General features: G+C 44.3%; 1 protein-coding gene and 1 long non-coding RNA gene across 2 annotated transcripts; both read left to right on the top strand.

The window, feature by feature from the left end:
* The first annotated feature begins 9,338 nt into the window (after positions 1–9,338).
* Positions 9,339–10,103, top strand: LOC147874950 (uncharacterized). Its single transcript, XR_015533189.1, has 2 exons — positions 9,339–9,658; positions 9,935–10,103. It is a non-coding gene; the product is annotated as an uncharacterized LOC147874950 (long non-coding RNA).
* Positions 10,104–14,178: 4,075 nt separating this feature from the next.
* LOC147874949 (uncharacterized) lies at positions 14,179–19,946 on the top strand. Its single transcript, XM_087342124.1, has 10 exons — positions 14,179–14,412; positions 15,234–15,302; positions 15,493–15,613; positions 16,190–16,275; positions 16,453–16,606; positions 17,116–17,240; positions 17,429–17,549; positions 18,083–18,172; positions 18,346–18,499; positions 19,021–19,946. Exons 1-9 carry the CDS (start codon positions 14,380–14,382, stop codon positions 18,444–18,446), a joined length of 900 nt encoding a protein of 299 aa, XP_087198250.1. The 5' UTR covers positions 14,179–14,379; the 3' UTR covers positions 18,447–18,499; positions 19,021–19,946.
* Positions 19,947–20,871: the final 925 nt, after the last annotated feature.

Below are 20,871 nucleotides of genomic sequence, written 5' to 3'. Positions count from 1 at the left end.
ATGAGGACGTCTGCCACTGTTGACGCCTCCTGATTGGGTATGGCGTAGACCTCTGGCCATTTCGTAAAATAATCCATTGCGATCAGGAGATAGCGGTTTCCTGCGTCGCTCCTCGGGAAGGGTCCCGCGATGTCCATGGCGATCCTCTCAAATGGAGCGCCCACGATGTATTGGCGCATGAGGCCGCGACTTCTGGTCCTGGGTCCCCGGCTGGCGGCACATGTGTCACATTGCCGACACCATTGCTCCACGTCGCTCCTAGAGTGTAGCCAGTAATACCGCCGCCTGACCTTGTCTAGGGTTTTGTTAATTCCCAGGTGTCCTCCGGAAGACCCTCCATGAACCTCGGCCAGAACCTCCTTTATCTTACTTCGTGGCAGGACCAATTGAGCCGTCTTCGCTTTACCATCCGCCGACTCCCAGTGTCGTTCTAGCACGCCGTCCCTAATCGCTAGGGAGTCCCATTGTGCCCAGTAGCTCTTGTAGACCGGGCTACGGTCAGCGATGTCATCCCACTGGGATCATTGTCCCCTTTCCATCTCTTGCAAGATCTGCCCCACATCTTGGTCCTCCAGCTGCTCTTTTCTTAGTGTCACCCGGTCCTAGCCATCCGCGACTGTAGCGGCGACGGCTCGCACCTTTACGCGACCCGCTCGTTGCTCGACCTTCTGACAGTGGCCACAGTCCTCCGAGCATGGCTTTCTAGAGAGAGCGTCGGCGTTGGTATGCCTCCGTCCCTGTCGATGTTCAGAGGTGAAGTTATATTCTTGTAGTCGCTGGACCCAACGGCCAGTCTGTCCCTCCAGGTTCTTGAAACCGAGCAGCCACGTTAAGGCGGAGTGATCTGTACGCAGGTGGAACTCTTGCCCATACAGGTACTTGTGGTAATGTTCCAAGGTTTTTACCACAGCCAGCAGCTCCCTCCGGGTGACACAGTAATTCCTCTCGGGGCGGGATAGGGTCTTGCTATAGTAGCCTATTACTCGCTCCTGGCCATCTTGTATCTGGGATAACACGCCTCCGATCCCAACTCTGCTTGCGTCGGTGTCTACCAGGAACTTCTCGCCAGGTCGTGGATATCCTAAAATGGGCGATGCACACAGCGACTCTTTCAAGGACTCGAATGCGACGTCCGCCTCCGGGGACCAGTGGAACGTTCTTTTCTCCTCGGTGAGTTGAGTCAGTGGCTTGGCGATGTCAGCAAACCCGGAAATGAATCTCCGATAGTAGGTGCATAGGCCGATGAAGCTCCTTAGCTCGTGCTTGTCCCTTGGCCTCGGCCACTCTCGCACAGCCTTCAGCTTTTCGGGATCAGTGGTCACCCCGCCGTGGGAAACCACATGTCCTAGATATTTCGCCTCCTTCTGGAGCATCCGACACTTTCCGGAGTTCAGCTTAAGTCCGGCTTCCCTGAGCCTCTGGAGCACTTTCCTCAGATTATCCAAGTGCTCCCGGAATGTCCGACCAATGACGATGACATCATCCAGGTAGACCAAGCAGGCTTTGTGCGTCAGGTCCCGCAGGACGGACTCCATCAGCCGCTCGAACGTTGCCGGAGCGTTGCAAAGGCCGAATGGCATTACTGTGAATTGCCACAGCCCCTGTCCAGTAGAGAATGCAGTCTTCTCTTTATCCTCGGGATGCAGAGCCACCTGCCAGTAGCCACTTTTTAGTCTAATGTCGAGAACCATTTGGCCCCTGTCAGTGTGTCTAGGGTATCGTCGATCCTAGGCAGTGGGAAGCAATCCTTCTTGGTGACGTTATTCAGCTTCCTGTAGTCAACGCAGAACCGCAGTTCCCCGTTCTTCTTTCGCACAAGCACGACGGGCGACGACCACGGGCTGTCTGATGCCTCGATCACACCTCGTTCCCCCATGTCCCTTAGCATACCGTCCACCTCTTCTTGTTTAGCTAACGGAAGCCTCCGATGAGGCTGACGGATCGGACGAGCATCGCCTGTGCTGATGCGGTGGAACACTCTGTCCGTCCGCCCATAACCATTGTTTTCTGTCACGAAGACATCCTTAAAGTCGAGGACCAATGCTTTCAACTCCCTGGCTTCCATTGTCGTCAGGTTCAGGATAGCAACGGCGACCATGCCCTGCAGTGGCTTGCACAGATCTCTATTCTGCGACGGAGGTTCTGTATTGCCAGCCGGGCCCGCCCACGTGACCGGTTCACACAGACCCAGGGTTGTGCCTTACGCCAGCACTTGGTCGCCGTCCCCGACATTCACAATTCTCACAGGCACGTTGCGCCGGGTGCGGACTAGCGCCCTGGCTACGTATAGTCCTTCTCGTGGTAAAGGTTCTATTATTCCGCTCGCCGTTCCCACGGGGTCGTTCATCCGCGCCATCACCACCCTCTCGCACCGCGCCGGTATTGTTTCCTCGCTGGCTAATGTCAGGCGTGTGAATCGGGGTCTGCTCCGAGGGCTCCAGTACTTGGCGTCCTAGGTCCACCGTCGCATCGTAAGCTCGCAGGACGTCCAGCCCCAGGATGATCTCGTCCGTGATGTCGGCTACAAAAATCCAGGTGCGGATGGCACTCTGCCCCAGCGTTAGCTCAACTAACACCTCTTTCAAAACGGGGATGGTTTCACCGGACGCTGTCTGCAGCACGTACGGTCTGCTCGGCTCCCGCTCTGATTCTCCCGCTACGACGTCGGGCCTGGCGATGGTCACTGCAGCTCCGGTGTCGATGGTCACATTACAGCGTCTTTCCCGAATCCAGCATTCGGTGATCAGACCGTCGTCACTCCTCTTGGTAACCACGCTCAGTGTAAAGCGAGGGGAAGGGGGTGGTGGGGCCGACGGTCCCCTCCATACGCCGGCCATTACTCGTTTCCCGAGACCTGGTTGGTCCTTGAGGAGACCTGCGGACACCATCTCATCAGGTGGCCGGGGGCGCCGCACTGCCAGCACACCGGTCGCCCCCATCCAGAACGTCTATCCTGAGGCGATCGCTCCTCTGTCGGGTCCTTTGACCGTATTTGACGCATCGTTAGTGTTGATCCTGCGGCTGCCTTTGCTACTTGTAGCTTCAGGGCCTGTCCGAGTGCTTCATTGAGGGATCGGTCCCCGCCCATTAGAAGGTGTTGCTTAATCTCTCGGTCTCCCAGGCCGTCGATGAAAGCGTGAGCGGCCTCCCTCTGCAGGAAATCTGCGGGAAGCCCTACGAACGCTCGATGGGCCAGCTTCTCTATTGCCGCTGCGAATTCCAGCAGAGTTTCGCCCCTCCCCTGCGTCCTTGATTTCAACTGAGATCGGTAGACCGCCGCCAGCTGATGGTCCCCGTAACGACCCTCTAATGCGTTGAGGATGTCGTTGTAGGCCGCCCCAACAGGAACGCCATGCAGGATGTCAGCAGCTTGCCCCTGAAGTACGGCAAGGAGATGCGCGACCTTCTCCCCAGGCGTCCAGCCATTGTGGTTGGCCACAGCCTCAAACTGCCGATGGAATACTGTCCAAGACGTGGATCCGTCGAACTTAGGCGGTTTCACACGGTCCGTGCCACCCACGAACGTTCCGGCCCCTCCGTGCCTTGTTCGGGCCTCCACCGCCTGCAGCCGTGTCTCGAACTCGCGCCGCGTGGTCTCTAACTTTTGTCCGAGATCGTCGGTGATCCTCTCCTCTAATTTCACCTGACTGCACCTCAGGGCGCTTATTTCTTTCGAAAACTGTGCGCCTAGATTATCTTGTAGCTGTTTCTGGCTGGCATCCATCTTGTCTTCAAGATTGTCCTGCAGCTGTTCCTGGTCGTTGCTCAGCCTCTGCAATCTTCCCAGTATTTCTGGCAGTGCACACTCCATTGTTGACAATCCCACTTCTGACACCAGTGTAACGTGGGACGGTATACGACCTTGATTGTCAACCCTTGATTTCTTCTGGGGTCTGCTACCTCAAATCCGATCCGATTGTAAACTTGGTTGGATTGTAAGAGACCACGATGTCCTCCAGCAATAATGAATTTAATCAAACTAAAATGTCTTTTACAGCACAAAATAATCTCGTCTACAACACACTTCTCCTACAAGCGATTCACACTTCAGCTCTCTTCGCACCCTCCTTCCACACTCTCACCTCCTACACTGCTCTCAAAGCAACCAACCAAAAAGCTAACTGAGGGCGGAGTCCTGCGCAAGCTCAATACATCGTCCCTTCCTAGGTGAAACCATTCCTGTGCACAAGGCGCATTGCTGGAAATGGTAAACGGTCTTAATGTAAAAAACGGAAATTTTGCTCTCGCTAACAGGGTTACGTCGTGGCGGGAGCCTCGACCATTCAAACTGGGATCTGTTGCTGCTGATGGGAGGTTATCCCGTCAGGCAAGTTGTCCAAAAGAATTTGGTTGATTGGATCTCTGGGGTTTGAACCCAGAGAGGGAGGGGCCGTTTCGGCTGAAGGCCTCTGCGGCATGGGGGGAAGATCACTTCAGCTGATGGCCTCCATGATCGGGGGGGAGGGTGGCGGGCCGTGCCCCTATTAAGTTATACCCTGGCATTCGCCTTACAACTGAAGAAAAGCACGGAAAGCATTTGCTGAGCGCTTCAGTGGTGATTAGGCTTATGTTAATTTTATTACTTTGTTAAATTGCCAACTATGTGTGGCTGTCTGCAGGATGGTATGGCTTCACAATGTGCATGGGCATATGGCAGCTACCTTTACCTCTTTTCAATCTCTAAAACTTGTAATCCCATTGGAATTGATAACATTTTAGTGTAATAAGTGATCTTAGTACCTAATTGGTATGTAACCAGTCAGTAAATTCCTTCTTTGTGGATTTGTTATTGATGTGATATTTTGTTAACAGACTGACTCTCCTGTATAATATATAATAATATATAATAATAATGTACAATTCCTAAACAATTTTACAACTTTGAATAAGAAGCCTCACTACAACCAAACACGAGGTTTTTGTAACCGATCGTTTAACGGGACTATCCTTAGTAAGTCAGTGTCTTCTATTATATTAATGCCAACTAACATTACTGAAGTATTAGGGCCACGACGTACCTGGAGGCAGATATGAACATAAGCGAAAGTTGGTCTGAACATAAGAGTGGGGGTATTGAAGCTATTAGTTTTCTAAAAAATTCATTCTAAAAACTGCAGAAGGATAATTCTGCAACCATCAGTTTCAAGGCAGTACAGTGAAGTCTGCTGTCGCTTTCTTAGTTTCGTATCCATAGCAACTACCCAATGTGCGTTTCCATTAGTGCCAATATTTTCAAATAAGATCGTAAACAAATAATATAATGATTTAAATTATGGTTCACATTCAATTATTCACACTGTTTTGGTCATTTCGTTGAATAATCAAATTTGTGATCTAATAATTTTTAGTAAAAATTCCCCGAAAATCCGCACATCACTTCGCAACTAATTAAAAGACATATTGTGCATAAGAGTGTCAAAGCGACTCTATCAAAGGTTAATTAGTGAGCAGTGTTCTGTTTTGAGTGTTTGTGTATTTTATGAAGTGAGTGTGTTTAAATTCTGGATGTTTCTTGTGATCAAAATTCTGTATGAAGATGATGTCCCTGTATAGGACACAGAAGAGGTCCAGAGATAGCAGGTAAGGATCTTCGCAGTACAGAAAGACGAAGACAATAACACCGGTCCCTTGCCAACAGCCGCCATTTCTTTTTGAGACTAATACACCGTGTGTTACGTGTGGATAAGAACGTACGAGAATGTTCGAATTGGGGGGGGGGGAGCATAGAATAAGATGCTGCAATAATTATTCACTATTTAAAATCGTATTTAAGCTTCTAATATAATAGAAAAATGTATGCATTCAAATCCAGATATAAGATAATAATGCAAAATTATTACCACAAAACTTGGCGAGACAGATGAGGGGAGGGGGAGGGAAATAGGTGAGAACAGACAAAAATGGAGCCAATGTGGGATCTTTAGACAGAATATAAATTGAGGAATGAGGACAGGAAAAAGAAATAAGAAAACGAAACATAATTAAAATATATAATAACAATAATCGAGACTTGCAATAACAGAGGAACCAGCTCTTGTAAGTGCCATCAGGACATCAACATCAGAAATCACATGAAACATGTGGCAGAGGTTTCCTATGGTCTTCGGGGAGTGGATTTGAAGACCACATCAGGCACAGGCCGTCCTCCTGTTCGTAAGGCGTACCTTGAACTCAGCATCCCCTCTGATCATTTGGCCCAAGTTTCTACTGAACTAACAAGTATTTATTTAGATTTAGATTTACCCAAAACCGCTTTTCAGAAAGTCCTTTTAACCCAATGTAGGTAAAACACTAACTTCACAGAAAACATTTTAGCAGCCAAAAATTTTTTTAAATTATTTCATCACCCAGGTCCCAGCTAATGAGTACAAAGCCACTGCTCCATCTCATTTACTAGTTTTGCAAAATTGGGAGCAATTGGAGACAGAGCACGCCTCACATCTTATTCGGGTTTCAGCAAAGTTTCGTTTTCTGCTCTTTATGAAGGCAAAAGCGGAAAATCCCACTTCACACATGTAAGTGCTCGGAAACTGCATCACGGCCTCCCCAGCTACCGCAGGATATTCATCGTGAATTGTTAACCAGAAAGGCTCCAAATGACCCTTTTTTTCTTCAAATAATATTTTGCACTGACTGCTTGAGCTAAGCTCCATCATTTGCTCTGCAAAACCATTAACACCATCGAGGATTTCAGTCAAGTCACACAGAAATGGGTTTACAATCCACTGATATACAGAACTTTCTAGTCCAGGAAAGAATTCCTTGAAACGCAAAGACGTTTTGTTAAGTGGGTGATCGTGGCAAAAATGATTGAATTTAATAAGAAGCATAAGGCGTATTTATTAAATAACAAATAAATAATACTTGTAAGATTTGAGGTTTTTAAAGCGGTGAGTATGAAGCTTTCTGTCTTCTGGGTTGTTGCGCTGTGTAGTCTGGTCGATGTCAACCAACGTTTCAGAGGTCATACTGCCTCCGTCATTAGGGGGATGAATATGCCAGCAGGCCCAACCAACCAACCAACGTTACGTTAGTAACAGGCAAATACACCAGGATTTGGGGATCCCGCTCCTTGCCGACCACATCAGAGCACTGCCTGAGAGATTTGACTCGAAATTAGCTGGTGTGGGGAGCCCCTTAGTCCGGCAACTCGGGAGGCACTCGTGCCGAACGAGGGCTGTCAGAGGTCACCCAAGGGCAACCGAGGGGGACTGATGTTCAGCAGTCCAGCCGAGGCTGTCTCCAAAATACAGCCAAGTCGGCGCAACGAGTGGTCAGACCACTCGGCTATACTGACAGAGGTTTTCCGTGCTTTTCCTCAGTTGTAAGGTGAATGCCAGGGTATAATTTTATAGGGGCACGGCCCGCCACCCCCGATCACGGAGGCCCTCAACTGAATTGATCTCCTCCCCAAGCCGCAGAGGCCCTCAGCCGAAGCGATCCCTCCCTCTCTGGGTTAAAACCCCAGAGAGTCAACCAACCAAATTCTTCGGACAATTTGCCTGACGGGATAACATCCCATCAGGTGCAACAGACCCTAATTTGAATGGTCGATGCTCCCGCCACGACAGAACCCTGTTAGCGTTAGCAAAATTCCCGTTTTCATTTTGAGGCTCTGTTTACCATTTCCAGCAATGCGTTTCGTACGCAGGAATGGTGTTACCTACAAAGGGACGATGTGTTGCGCTTGTGCAGGAATCCGCCCTTAGTTAGCTTTTTTGGTTGGTTGGTTGGTCCTATTGGCATATTTATCGCCCTGATGACGGTGGCAGTATGACCTCTGAAACTTTGGTAATCATCGACCAGACTGCACAGCGCAAACACCCAGAAGACAGGTATCTTCAAAAGTAAGGGAATTTAAAAAATATATTTTTACACTTACAATCGGCAATTCGTTGGTCCCTGAGATTGACTGCGATCCTTTCATGAGACTGATGTGTACAGTCATCTCTCCTGTTAAGCGATAGTTGCATTCACGTAAGACGCCGACCTATAGAAAATCGCACAGTAAAAATAACCCCGGTACCTCCAAAGAGATTAAATTAATCCTTTGAAGTTTATAGCGCCAGGAATGAAATTGCATAAGAGCAAACTCCCATATGCAAAAGTTTTCATTTCACAAACAGCTTTTACCGATTCATCGATCTCATTGGAGCAAATTCGCGTTAACGAAACACGTAATTGCAGAGATGACTGTATTTATAATTCTTATTCAAAATCAGCGATGTATGAATTACGATTTAGTATAAGAATCAGTACGTGATACATTGTAGAACGTTATAAATAAAAGTAAAATATATTTTTTCTCACATTTTGACTTGCTGGTTTCAAAATCGGCGTTATTCTGAACGACGCAAATGGAGGGCTACCTGTATAATGGATTCTTCTCGGTACCCAGTTGTATAATATACATACTTGTCAGAATGCAATGGTCATACGAGGTGCGATCGGAAGGTTTCAAGACTGCGCGTATAAAAACCCGTACACTTATCTCAGGTATTAAATTCATCCATCACCCTCGAAGTAGTTCCCCTGGGAGTGAACACAACGATCCCAGCGCCGCTGCCAAGCCTGGAAGCATCCCTGGAAATCTTTCATTGTCAGCCTGTCAAGCACCATCTGCGATTCTGCCTGAATCTCTTGCCAAAGACTCGCCAAAACGGCTACGGAAACCTATGAAATGCTAAAGCAAGCATTTGGGGAGTCCGCAATGGGTCGTGCACAACTTTTGTGTGGCATTCACGTTTTAAAAATGGCCGAACCTCTGTCGATGATGACGAGCGTTCTGGACGACCATATTCGAGCACAACGCCCGAAAATGTCACGAAGATTCGGCAGGCCATTCACGAAGATCGACGTCGTATCATCAACGAATTGTGCGACATTGTTGGGATAGGCTATGGGACCTGTCAGCTGATTCTAAAGGACGGAAGCGGCCGTCAAAGTGGCGCAACCACAACTGGCTGCTGCATCATGACAACGCGCCAGCGCACACCGCCCTCAAAGTTCGGCAGTTTTTGGCCTCAAACACCATGGCCGTCATCCCGCACCCTCCTTATTCGCCGTGTGACTTCTTCCTCTTCCCAAAGATAAAATTCAGCTAAAGGGAAGGAGATTTGAGACGATAGAAGAGATTCAGGAAGAATCGCAGATGGTGCTTGACAGGCTGACAAAGAAAGATTTCCAGGGATGCTTCCAGGCTTGGCAGCGGCGCTGGGATCGTTGTGTTCACTCCCAGGGGAACTACTTCGAGGGTGATGGATGAATTTAATACCTGAGATAAGTGTACGGGTTTTTATACGCGCAGTCTGGAAACCTTTCGATCGCACCTCGTATGTAGTTTGTTCTGAAAATTTTCACAGGCATCTTCGATTTGGGACTCTGTGTAGTGAAATGTAATACTTGTCAATTTGTTTCTGAAGCACTTCCCATGCAAACCATTGAAAAATAAGGCGTAGAGACACTACTACATTCGTGAGTCGTGTTGACTTGTACTAAAATTCTGCATCTGTCCCACAGGTGGAAGCAGACGAGCCTGTATGATTTTAAGGGCATGTTCATGGCGCTGCAGAAGGATCTAGTGCTTGGAAGAAACCTGTCCGGGGTGGCATTTCCCGTGCCCAAAGTGTCGTACTTGCATGTGTGGCCATGGATGCAGGTATTAGCAGCAAATATTATAAGAATGGTAAACTTGATTAGTGACCAATCCTTTATCGCCAAGCAGTCAGTAACTCGTCTGCGTTTTGTACTTTGTGCGTGGTAACTGAGCAGCCCATCAGTATTTCTGCATTTATATTGTCTCTGCAGTGTTGTAATCATTCACACCGCGTCTTGCAGTTATCAGACGCGAGACTTGAGGCACAGAGGACCAATGCTTTGTCCCAAGACTGTCGGATCCCTGGCATTTGTTAATCTTTTTTTATTTGACTCGTAGGCAGAACAGGAAGTGGATGTATGACTCCGTTGAAATCGAAGGCACCGAAGATGCGGTCAGGAACAAGTTCAGGTGATGGACATAATTCGTATCCCAGTTTCTCACTTAATCGATTGCTTTCCTGTATTTCACATTTTTAAATAAATTTCAGTGAATTGCTTGAAAGAAAGCTCTTTCCTTTTGACCGCCTTGCTTGCTCCGAACACGTATTTCAGATCTCCCTCTTTTGAGTAAAGAATCCCAGCAATTTCCCTCAGACCTAGCCTTGGTAGCCTTAAGATGTCCTTATTTACATTTTACTGGTAGTGGCAGTGTTATTGGATGTTGCAAACTTTGGCAGTTGGTATGGTGTTGTTAAGACATAATTAATGTGGTTGTCGTCTACATTATATATTAGAGCATTTGCTTTGTTTGCCATGAGCTAATAACTGAGGATTAACTCGGCAGTAATGTGTCTGATCCAATTTTGATGTTTGCTAAACTGAAGGACGCTTATTGCTCGTCTTTGTGAGCCCGTAGTTTCAAGCGCTGCCCCGTAAGCCGTTGAAGTTCCTCATGACTTGACATTAAATATACTTAAATAACCAATTATTTGCACCTGTTAGAATTTGATGTTGAATAATGACGAGTCTAATACTGAACCCCAAATAATTGCACGAAGTAAACATTTTTCTTTGTGAGGCACAAAACTGAACTTTTCCAACAAATGCCTCTTCCCCCCCCGCTCGACGTTAATTTTGCAGCTAATAGGGACAAGTAACTCAGAATTTCGTTTCACATTGGCATACATGAAACGAAAAAACCTACAGTGAAGCTTGCAATTCCCGTTCAGAATCGTATGAAACAATATGATGTTCTGTGCCATCCTTCACGTGTTCTGGAAGACCCACACCCACGCGAAGGTCAAAGTGTTCTATACGATTCCGTAAGAAGGGGCCCCTTCCTCCTCTCTAAACGCCCATAAGTGGACAATACCGAACCTCAGTCTGGAACCAGCGTCGCACGAAACAGCATGAGAATTCGACACGATGAACAGAACACATCGCATTTTAGTCTTCATCGTTGCTTTGCTTCAGCCGCGCGCCAGCAGATGCCGTAAGTAAGCGTTTTCCTCATTCATGTGCAGCAATGAACCGAGAAATTGTTTCGTGAGCAGTCCGTTTATGCATCGACATTTTGTCATGCAGTTTAGGCCTAATGAACGCCAAATATTAAAGAGGAAGGTTGTACTTGGGCCAAACCGATTTTTTCAAAGACGAACGTGAGGTTTTTGTGCGCCAGATAAAGGCTTTTAAAATTTGTTTTTCGTTCATTTAAAAAATTTAGTTGGCCGGGGCTATCGTCGTAATGCTTGCCCCGACAAAAAACAAAACGTGACGCCCAATATTGTCAAAATTTAATATGACAATTGAGAAAACACTGGAAATCGGTATTTTGTTTAATGAATATTATGTGTCTCTGCTAAGATGCAATTCTGTTCTGTTATTTGCAAGACAGACAGACACTGCAGCTAGAGTTGATTTAGCATTGCATGTAAAATCCATATTTAGAAGTTTCTGCTACGGAACATGCTTTTGCCAAATGATTAATTAATCCCATTGCACCTGCTACCTCATCCTCTGCACAGATCCTATAAGCTGCTTCTCTTAATTCTGACTGCATCGTGTCAATCCTGCTACTCCAAGATGCTATGGACCCGTGCACACCCTGTCTGCTACTAAACATTCGACAGGCATTGTAGTCAAGTGTTCTTTTAACACCATAATTTTCCAGTAGAATTTGTTTAACTTCGCGCCAAGTGGATGAAAGATCCCTAACCAACAACTTACTCCGAGCTTCACCTGTAGTTTTGGTTTTCACAAACTTTAACCTCGAGCGGTGATGTCTCGTTATCTCGCTGACCGGACACGAGGAAGACGGCAGCTGGAGCTGAAGTAACCCGACTTGCCTAGCCCCGGTTGCTGCGCGCTGCTTCCGGCATTGGCAAGTGTTATACAGCTTCCGTCTGCTGCGGCCTGGAACCGCTCCTCGGTCCTTCGTGGTCGACAGACTTCTCTCACAAGCCTGGGAGATGTTGTGGCGAAGTCCCTTTGGATTGGCCTTCCCAACTGGACCTCGTAGGATGATGATAAATAAAGTGATGTCGCTGAAGAAGATTGACTACGCTGCTGGCTTCCTGAAGATCTGAAGAAAACCTTGCAAACCCCACACCTGACACCAATTTTTGTGTTGTATCCCTGGCAGGGAATCGGGCCCTTGACACCCCGCGTCAGGATACGAACTGAAGATCTGCCGAGCGGATGCGATCTTGTCTGGTGGCCTTGGAGCTCGTGGGTAGGGCAGCGTTTAAGAGTGAAAGCCCAAGAACAATCTTCAGTCGTCTAAATGGATTACTTTATTAATTAATAATAATAATGAAGAAGGTGGTTATGCCGAAACGCCGGATCCTTGACTGCCACGGCCAAATCGTGAAGACAGCGTGACTGCCTCCGATAAAGTGTGAAAGCGATGTCCCCCCGATACTCGTTTTCGAAGTGTATTTAAAGGCCTCGGCAAATGGAGTTTTCGTCTTTTGCCACTTCACAGATCCACTGCCTCCACACTTAAGAATTCCATTAGGTCGAGCGTGAACAGACACACACCAGCAGGGATGGTCTGGCTGCTGCAGCGGTCACAGAATTACCCGGCCACAAGGTTCCCACAGTGGAGGCTACATACATTCTCCAAGATCCCTATCGAAACAATATCCGAAGGTACCCTCAACATGTGGTCCGCAGTTCGGATGCGACAGTTCATTTTATGCAATTTGTAAGAGAACTCAAAAAATTCCTTCCGGTCTTCTGTGTAGTACGGCGAATTGGCAGAGACAGGCCTTGTTATGCATCACAGTCTAATGATTTCAGAGCAACTGTCATATGCTGCAACTTCTCTTCAAGCAGAGTAAGGCAGATCATCTGTCTATTCATTGTACAGAAATTCCATATCTAAAATAGAATAAGAATAGGAAACAATTTGTCACCTGGATATCAAGTTACCAAAGGGTTACGTCAGGGATGCTGTACATCACTCACATTATTTGAAATTTAGGATTTTTACTTGGAGACGGAGAAATATTCCAATCTCCGAAACGTCGTTTTTTTTTTTGGTTATTGGTCTTGGACGATGGATAAAGTCCAAAGAATAGTTTGCTTCAACATCTTAAGAGAGACTCGAACCCTGGAAAGTTTGGCGTCGTTCTTTTCTCGCTACTAATTTCCTGTCAACATAAACCATTCTTCTTGTCAGGAGTCGAACCCAGTGTCGAGGCCTTCGTTTCTGTAATCTCCTCTTGGAGGCAAAAAACTCTGATCCTGGCGCCGTTGTTCTGTCTCGCTTAGATTCGGAGTTAAAGGAAGCGCCCTTGAAGGAAATCGAACTCAGGACACTTTTCCCAGTCTTCTGAACTTCCAGTGTTCTCTCATTTGTCTTATGGAATAATCGCGCCAGGTTTCTTCTTCACAATTCTCAAGCGAACGAGTAAAGAAATGTCAACCATCAATTTCGATTTCCACAGAATTTACTAAGGAGGAAATACGACAACCTCTTACAAATTCATCTTCTGGGTCTCAGACAGTTTTCGTGCTTGTGACCTTAGTCAGTCAAATCATTTCCGAGGAAAAAGACAGAATTTGCCTTAGCGTCCTTCTTCCCTAGTGGTCGCTATCCGAACAACAGAAAACATCTTTCCCGGGATTCGAACGAAGGAAACATTTTCTCTGACCGAGGGGCGATGGGCTCTACAGCGCTCGGGCCCCTCAAAAATAATCTTTAAAATTTTAAATTTTTAAATAAGGGCAATTGGAAATACAGTTTTTTCTTCGTTTCTCTTCCGAATATTTTTAAATTTATTCTCTTCTTATAGGAAAAGTACTCATTATTAATTATCGACTTCTTGCATTTATGATTGAATATAACCTAAATATAAGTTATATTAATTCTCTTTGTATTTTTTAACTACCAACAATGTGTAAATATGGACCGACAACAATGGTTATGTTACCTAAGAAACTAATTGTTACGTCATCTGTTTACTCGGCATTGTTGTGTTTCATTATTGCCGTCAACAATAATGGTCAGCTTTTATATGAACTCATGCGTGCGTTGTTATGTTACCTAAGAAACTAATTGTTGCGTCATCTGTTTATTCAGCATTGTTGCATTAGTATATATTGACATCAACAATCGGCTTTCGTCATTGCTGAAAGAGCTGAGCTGTGATTCGGTTGTAGAAGAAGTGCGTCGTAGAGTAGATAATTTTGTGCTGTTAAAAACGTTTTAGAATATCACAATTACTTGTCTTATATAAGGATTATTAACAAATCTGTGATACTGCCCTCCACTCTCTCCATCGAGTGTTGTTGATTTCATATTTGACTGTCTTCATTTACAGTTGTGTAAACAGGATCATGCCAGATATTTCTTCAAGTTTCAGAATTGAGGTAAGTTTAAACCGTAGATGAACAAACTAGTATCTAGTTACATGTCTGAATACTTTATAAGGAATGTAAATAATGTAGCCCGTATAATTTACGTTTTATTCGTGCATCAATAATAGGCAAAATCAATCTTCGTTTCTGTGAAACTAATGAGAGTACATTTCGTCTACGACGAATGTAAATAGAGTTCGTCAGCGAAAAGTTGGTGGATCCTGAGATCAAAGAAGTAACATACTGAGTGGGCTTATAAATAAATTATATACGTGTAGGTTTAAAATCCTCCCGAAGGTATCACCACCTTGTCGGGTGAGGAGCCTGAGGGGAAGAGACCGCTGTGGACACCTAGACGTAGATCGGAGGATAAAGTCAGGCGGGATCTATGGGAGATAGGGGTCGAAGGAGACAGGGTCCGGTGGAGGGCTTTGGTTAATTCGGTGATGAACCTTCGGGTTCGGTAAGCCATCCAGATACTTAGCAGGTTTAAAATTACGTGTGTGTTCGTAGGAGACATCCCAGCAACTTTCACTTTGATTTTTATACTTTTTCATGTTTAATGTAATAATTAATTCGTTCAATACAGCATACCGTGCATATTGCAAAGGCCTGACGTAATTTAAATAATCATTTCAAAATATTAGATTATATTGGTGAGTCTAGTTGTGGACATAACTATATTATAATTAAGTAATCGACTCCATACAAAAGTATTTGTAAATGCATGCGCTATAAACTCATTTGTCGCATGTCTTGACTTTCAGAAACTGACATTGTAACAAAAAATAAGACATTGTATCTTAACGAAATACTGTTTTCTTTTCTTCCAGATGAGGTCGTATTTTACAGAAGTAAATTTCTGCAGATGGCTGGCAATTTGCTTTGCTGTTTTGACCCTGGTACGTGCTTGTTTTATTATTGGTTACTGTACATTCTTTGATTAGAGGGAACTCAAATAACGGAGGTAGTGTTTATTTTTCGTAATTACAAATTTAAAATTTCATAATTAAAATACCATTATCATAACTGTATGGAATATTATTTTTTTCTAATTAAGCATCTCTAAGTGTATATGTTCTTGGTGCGCAGGGGAATACCGTCTATGAGTTATCAGCTGGGCCCAGTGAATGGATATTTCTCTCCAATGGCAGCATCGTTAGCCCAGAAAGGCAAATACCTTTGAGGGAGAGGTTTATCGGCCCGCACCCAGGTACGTGCTGTATCATGCCGAAGGCCAGTTGTTATTTGGCTTGTGAGGGCGATGAAGTCTCTGTCTCAATTGAAATCTCGCCACCCAACCGTTCGTTTTGGTTGAAATTTGTATGTTTTCATAATGCTTGTGGGTGTGACGTATCGAGAGACCATAATGCATTGATCCAGTTACAGCGGTGTTAATAAGAAGTAGTAGATCTGCACTGTTTCAAAAATAAGTATAACCAAAAAGGTCACTTCATTTGAGAATTGTTAATTATAATATATTACATAAAATTGTCTGCGGTCAGACTTCGATATTTTGTACAGTTAACTTCTTGAGTAAAAAAACAATCAAAATTTGTCCTTATTTTGTTTATTTATGATTCTGCTCTTCTCGTGATCGGTTTTGTGATGAGACTTAAACTCGCATTAGATGTGCGTTCCTTTGATACAGACCTGCAACTTCACGACACAAGTCAACTAGCACACAGCATAAAGTGGTAGAAGTAAACAAACAAATTTTGGTCATTAACATTATTTTAGCGTAAATTGCTGTTTGTGTAAACTCTAAAATCGAGATTTTTTTTTCCAGTCCTGAGGGTGGAGCTAGATGTGTGTCTGCAGTGTGTCGCTTTGGGAATCCTGACAGGATCTATGATGCTGTATGGAATATACAGGGTGAGTAATGTGCCCAATGACGTTTCAGAGGCCCTTGTTGCCTCCATCATCAGCATATCTGAAACCTTAGTAAAGTTCCACCAGTCTATACCTCACAACAACCCACGAGACTTCCTTCTTAATACTTGCAGTCATGAAAACATGAATTCTCACTTGTATGATATTTTTGTTTTCTAGGGCGACATGAAATGGATGCGACCAGGCCTGTGGGTTTTCTCGATTAATCTGCTGATAGATTTGTACTCTTATGTCTCGGGCATTTACTATATAGCAAGTGACATCAGCATTGAAGCTGCCCTCAACTTTTATAAAGAGTACATCCTTCTTATTCGTAAGTACTGCTCATACTAAAGCATTTGTTGCACTATTCTTAACTCCTGAAAGTGTGATATGATTTTGGTTTTATTATTCATTTTCGAGTGTTTGAGAACAAATTGCCGAAATAAGTTGTACTTTTCACCAAGTAGTATTAGGGTGATTAAATCAAATATGAGATTGGTAGGGCATGCACACATAGAAAATCGTACCAAATTCTACCCAAGTAATCTCTGGTGAAGAACTTCTTACTTCAGAAACAGAAGTTTAATTGGGAAGATGATATTATATTTTAAAGAAATATGGCTTGAGGCTGAGGAATAGTTTCACGTTACTCATGACAGGGCACAATGGCGGTATTTTGTGAATATGACAAAGGACCTTTGGTTTCCATGCAAGCAGGTAATTTCTATTATAGTCAAAGTGGTTACTGAGATATGTACATTTGTGGATATTTTTTGCTTGGTAACATCCACTTGCGTTCTCTTATTTTCCATTATCTTATTCCTTTGTTTCTCTTTACAGTTTTGGAAGTCTTCTTGAGACAAGTGACCCGTAAGTTTGTAAATCTTCTAGAAGAAAGAGCAGAAAACAGAAATCGATTAAATTTCTTCAAATATGTGGCAAGATGCTTTCCTGTTTTGGCCCTGGTACGTGCTTGTTTTATTATTGCTTACTGTACATTCTTTGATTAGAGGGAACTCAAATAACGGAGGTAGTGCTTGTTTTTAGTAATTACAAATTTAAAATTTCATAATTAAAATACCATTATCATAACTTATGGAATATTTTTTTTTTAAATTAAGCATCTCTAAGTGTATATGTTCTTGGTGCGCAGGGGAAACACATCTATGAGTTATCAGCTGGGCACAGGGAATGGATATTTCTCTCCGATGGCAGTATCGTCAGCCCAGACTGCCAAATATCTTTGTGGGAGAGGTTTATCGGCCCGCACTCAGGTACGTACTCAATCATGCCAAAGGCCAGTTGTTCTCGCCACCCAACCGTTCGTTTTGGCTGAAATTTGTATGTTTTCATTATGCTTGTGGGTGTGACGTATCGAGCGACTATAATGCATTGATCCAGTTACAGCGATGTTAATAAAAAGTAGTAGGTCTGCGCTGTTTCAAAAATAAGTATAACCAAAAAGATCATTTCATTCGAGAATTATTAATTATAATATATTACATAAAATTGCCTGCGGTCAGACTTCGATATTTTGTACAGTTAACTTCTTGAGTAAAAAAACCATCCAAATTTCTCCTTATTTTGTTTATTTATGATTCTGCTCTTCTCGTGATCGGTTTTGTGATGAGACTTAAACTCGCATTAGATGTGCGTTCCTTTGATACAGACCTGCAACTTTACGACACAAGTCAAGAAGCACACAGGCTAAAGTGTTAGAAGTAAACAAACAAATTTTGGTCATTAACATTTTTTAGCGTAAATTCCTGTCTGTGTAAACTCTAAAATCGAGATATTTTGGTTTCAGTCTTTCAGCTGGAGCTAGATGTGTGTCTGCTGTGTGCCGCATTGGGAATTCTGACAGGATCTATGATGCTGTATGGAATATACAGGATGAGTAATGTGCCCAATGGCTTTTCAGAGGTCCTTGTTGCCTCCATCATCGGCATATCTGAAACCTTAGTAAAGTTCTACCAGTCTATTCCTCACAACAACCCACGAGACTTCCTTCTTAATACTTGAAGTCATGAAAACATGAATTCTCACTTATATGATATTTTTGTTTTCTAGGGCCAAGCAAGGTGGGTGCGACGAAGCCTGAGGGTTTCCTGGATTATTCTGCTGATAGATTTGTATTCTTATGTCTCGGGCATTTACTATATAGCAAGTGACATCAGCATTGAAGCTGCCCTCAACTTTTATAAAGAGTACATCCTTCTTATTCGTAAGTACTGCTCATACTAAAGCATTTGTTGCACTATTCTTAACTCCTGAAAGTGTGATATGATTTTGGTTTTATTATTCACTTTCGAGTGTTTGAGAACAAATTGCCGAAATAAGTTGTACTTTTCACCAAGTAGTATTAGGGTGATTAAATCAAATATGAGATTGGTAGGGCATGTAGACATAGAAAATTTGATAAAATCGTACCAAATTCTATCCATGTAATCTCTGGTGAAGAACATCTTCTTACTTCAGAAACAGACGTTTAATTGGGAAGATGATATTATATTTTATAGAAATATGGCTTGAGGCTGTGGAATAGATTACGTTACTCATGACAGGGCACAATGGTGGTATATTGTGAATATGACAAAGGACCTTTGGTTTCCATGCAAGCAGGTAATTTCTGTAATAGTCAAAGTGGTTACTGAGATATGTACATTTGTGGATATTATTTGCTTTGTAACATCCACTTGCGTTCTCTTATTTTCCATTATCTTATTCCTTTGTTTCTCTTTACAGTTTTGGAATTCGACTTTGGACAAGCGATCAGTCGGTTTGTGGAACCTCTATAAAGAAAACCGGAAGAAACAAATGATATGATTGGCTTAGGACCAGGTCATGACAGCAATGCCACTGTGTCAGAGGCTTCCTTCGTTCTTTCGGGCAGTCTGTAAGGGACTTACATAATTGGTTCAGGTGAAGGTCGTCTTTCTGTCTCGTGTTGTTAGGGCACCGCTTCCCAAACTTTTTCCTTCATTACCCAAAACCGCTCATCAGAAAGTCCTTTTTACCCAATGTAGGTAAAACACAAACTGCACAGAAAACATATTTTAAACATCTCTAAACATTTTAGCAGCCACAACAAATTTGGTAATTATTCACCATGAATATTTCATCACCCAGGTCCCAGCTAATGAGTACAAAGCCACTGCTCCATCTCATTTACTAGTTCTGCAAAATTGGGAGGAATTGGAGACAGAGCAAACCTCACATCGTATTCGGGGTTCAGCAAAGTTTCGTTTTGTGCTCTTTATGAAGGCAAAAGCGGAAAATCCCACTTCACACATGCAGGTGCTCGGAAACTGCATCGCGGCCTCCCCAGCCCCACAGGATATTCTCTCTTCACTTGTCATATACCTTACATTGGGTTAAAAGGACGTTCTGATGAGCGGTTTTGGGTAAATCTAAATCTAAATAAATACTTGTTAGTTCAGTAGAAACTTGGGCCAAATGATCAGAGGGGATGCTGAGTTCAAGCTACGCCTTACGAACAGGAGGACGGCCTGTGCCTGATGTGGTCTTCAAATCCACTCCCCGAAGACCATAGGAAACCTCTGCCACATGTTTCATGTGATTTCTGATGTTGATGTCCTGATGGCACTTACAAGAGCTGGTTCCTCTGTTATTGCAAGTCTCGATTATTGTTATTATATATTTTACTTATGTTTCGTTTTCTTATTTCTTTTGCCTGTCCTCATTCCTCAATTTGTATTTGGAAACATAATCCGAAGGGACCCTCAATATGTGGTCCGCAGTTCGGATACGACATTACTGGCTCTAGATCACGTGATTGTTGCAAAGATGGCTGTCGTATTCTGGGTTGCATCGCCCTATAGCCTAGTAGAAATTTACCGACTTTTCGGTGGTATGTGATGCCTCTATCATCAGGACGGTGATTGTTTCGTCGTTGATTTTTTTAATACTGAATATGTTATTTGGTGGATGTTCAGTGCTGCTGTGGAGATTGTTTGCGATAACACAGAACACCGATGCTTAATCTCCATAATTCTGAGGTGAAAACGGGACCCCCCACCTCCACACAAATATCCGTTCGGACGACAGGCGAGTCTCAAACCCAGGGGGCTGTGACAAGGCAAGAAATACTTGTGGAATTTTGGTGGGCGAAGTCCCCCGAACATATTCCACTGGAATGGCGAGAAGCAGCTGGACGACGACATTAAGACGGATACATTTTGGGGGATGGGATGGCCGCGGATCGTGTTCGGCGTGGGGTTGAACCCCTCCCCTCCCACCGGGTCCAGTTACAGAGAGAATTTCGTTTTTGGAACTGGCTCGGAGTGTGTAATCATTGATTGCATTGAACTGCGCGTTCTGTCACCCGGACAGGTTTTTTCCACTCGTTTGCTGGAATTTCTGACGGCGGCTGAAAGAAAAAACGTACCGTGCACCACTGGTTGAAAACCGTGCACTGGAGCCTTGTTGTGTGGGACGCCACTCGTCCGAGCAGATGAATTGCTGTCTCGCTGAGGGCTCCATCTGAACGGCCATAAAAAGAAACTGCTTGACAGCGACGTCTTTATTGCGAGATAGCTCGTTCCTTCTGGCTCCTCTTATGGGTCTACTACCAGT

Source organism: Zootermopsis nevadensis, unplaced genomic scaffold (assembly GCF_977971745.1).
Source record: "Zootermopsis nevadensis isolate Lab colony 2312 unplaced genomic scaffold, Znev_1.0 Znev_ptg000003l, whole genome shotgun sequence".
Classification (NCBI taxonomy): domain Eukaryota; kingdom Metazoa; phylum Arthropoda; class Insecta; order Blattodea; family Termopsidae; genus Zootermopsis; species Zootermopsis nevadensis.
This window is presented reverse-complemented; position numbering and strand designations above follow the sequence as displayed.

Bases quoted from the DNA above. Each gene is read 5' to 3' on its own strand.
- LOC147874949 (XM_087342124.1), top strand. From the start codon at position 14,380: ATGCCAGATATTTCTTCAAGTTTCAGAATTGAG. The intron at 16,607-17,115 runs GTAAGTACTGCT...TTCTCTTTACAG, and splicing joins AGAGTACATCCTTCTTATTC to TTTTGGAAGTCTTCTTGAGA. The intron at 18,173-18,345 runs GTAATGTGCCCA...TTTGTTTTCTAG, and splicing joins GTATGGAATATACAGGATGA to GGCCAAGCAAGGTGGGTGCG.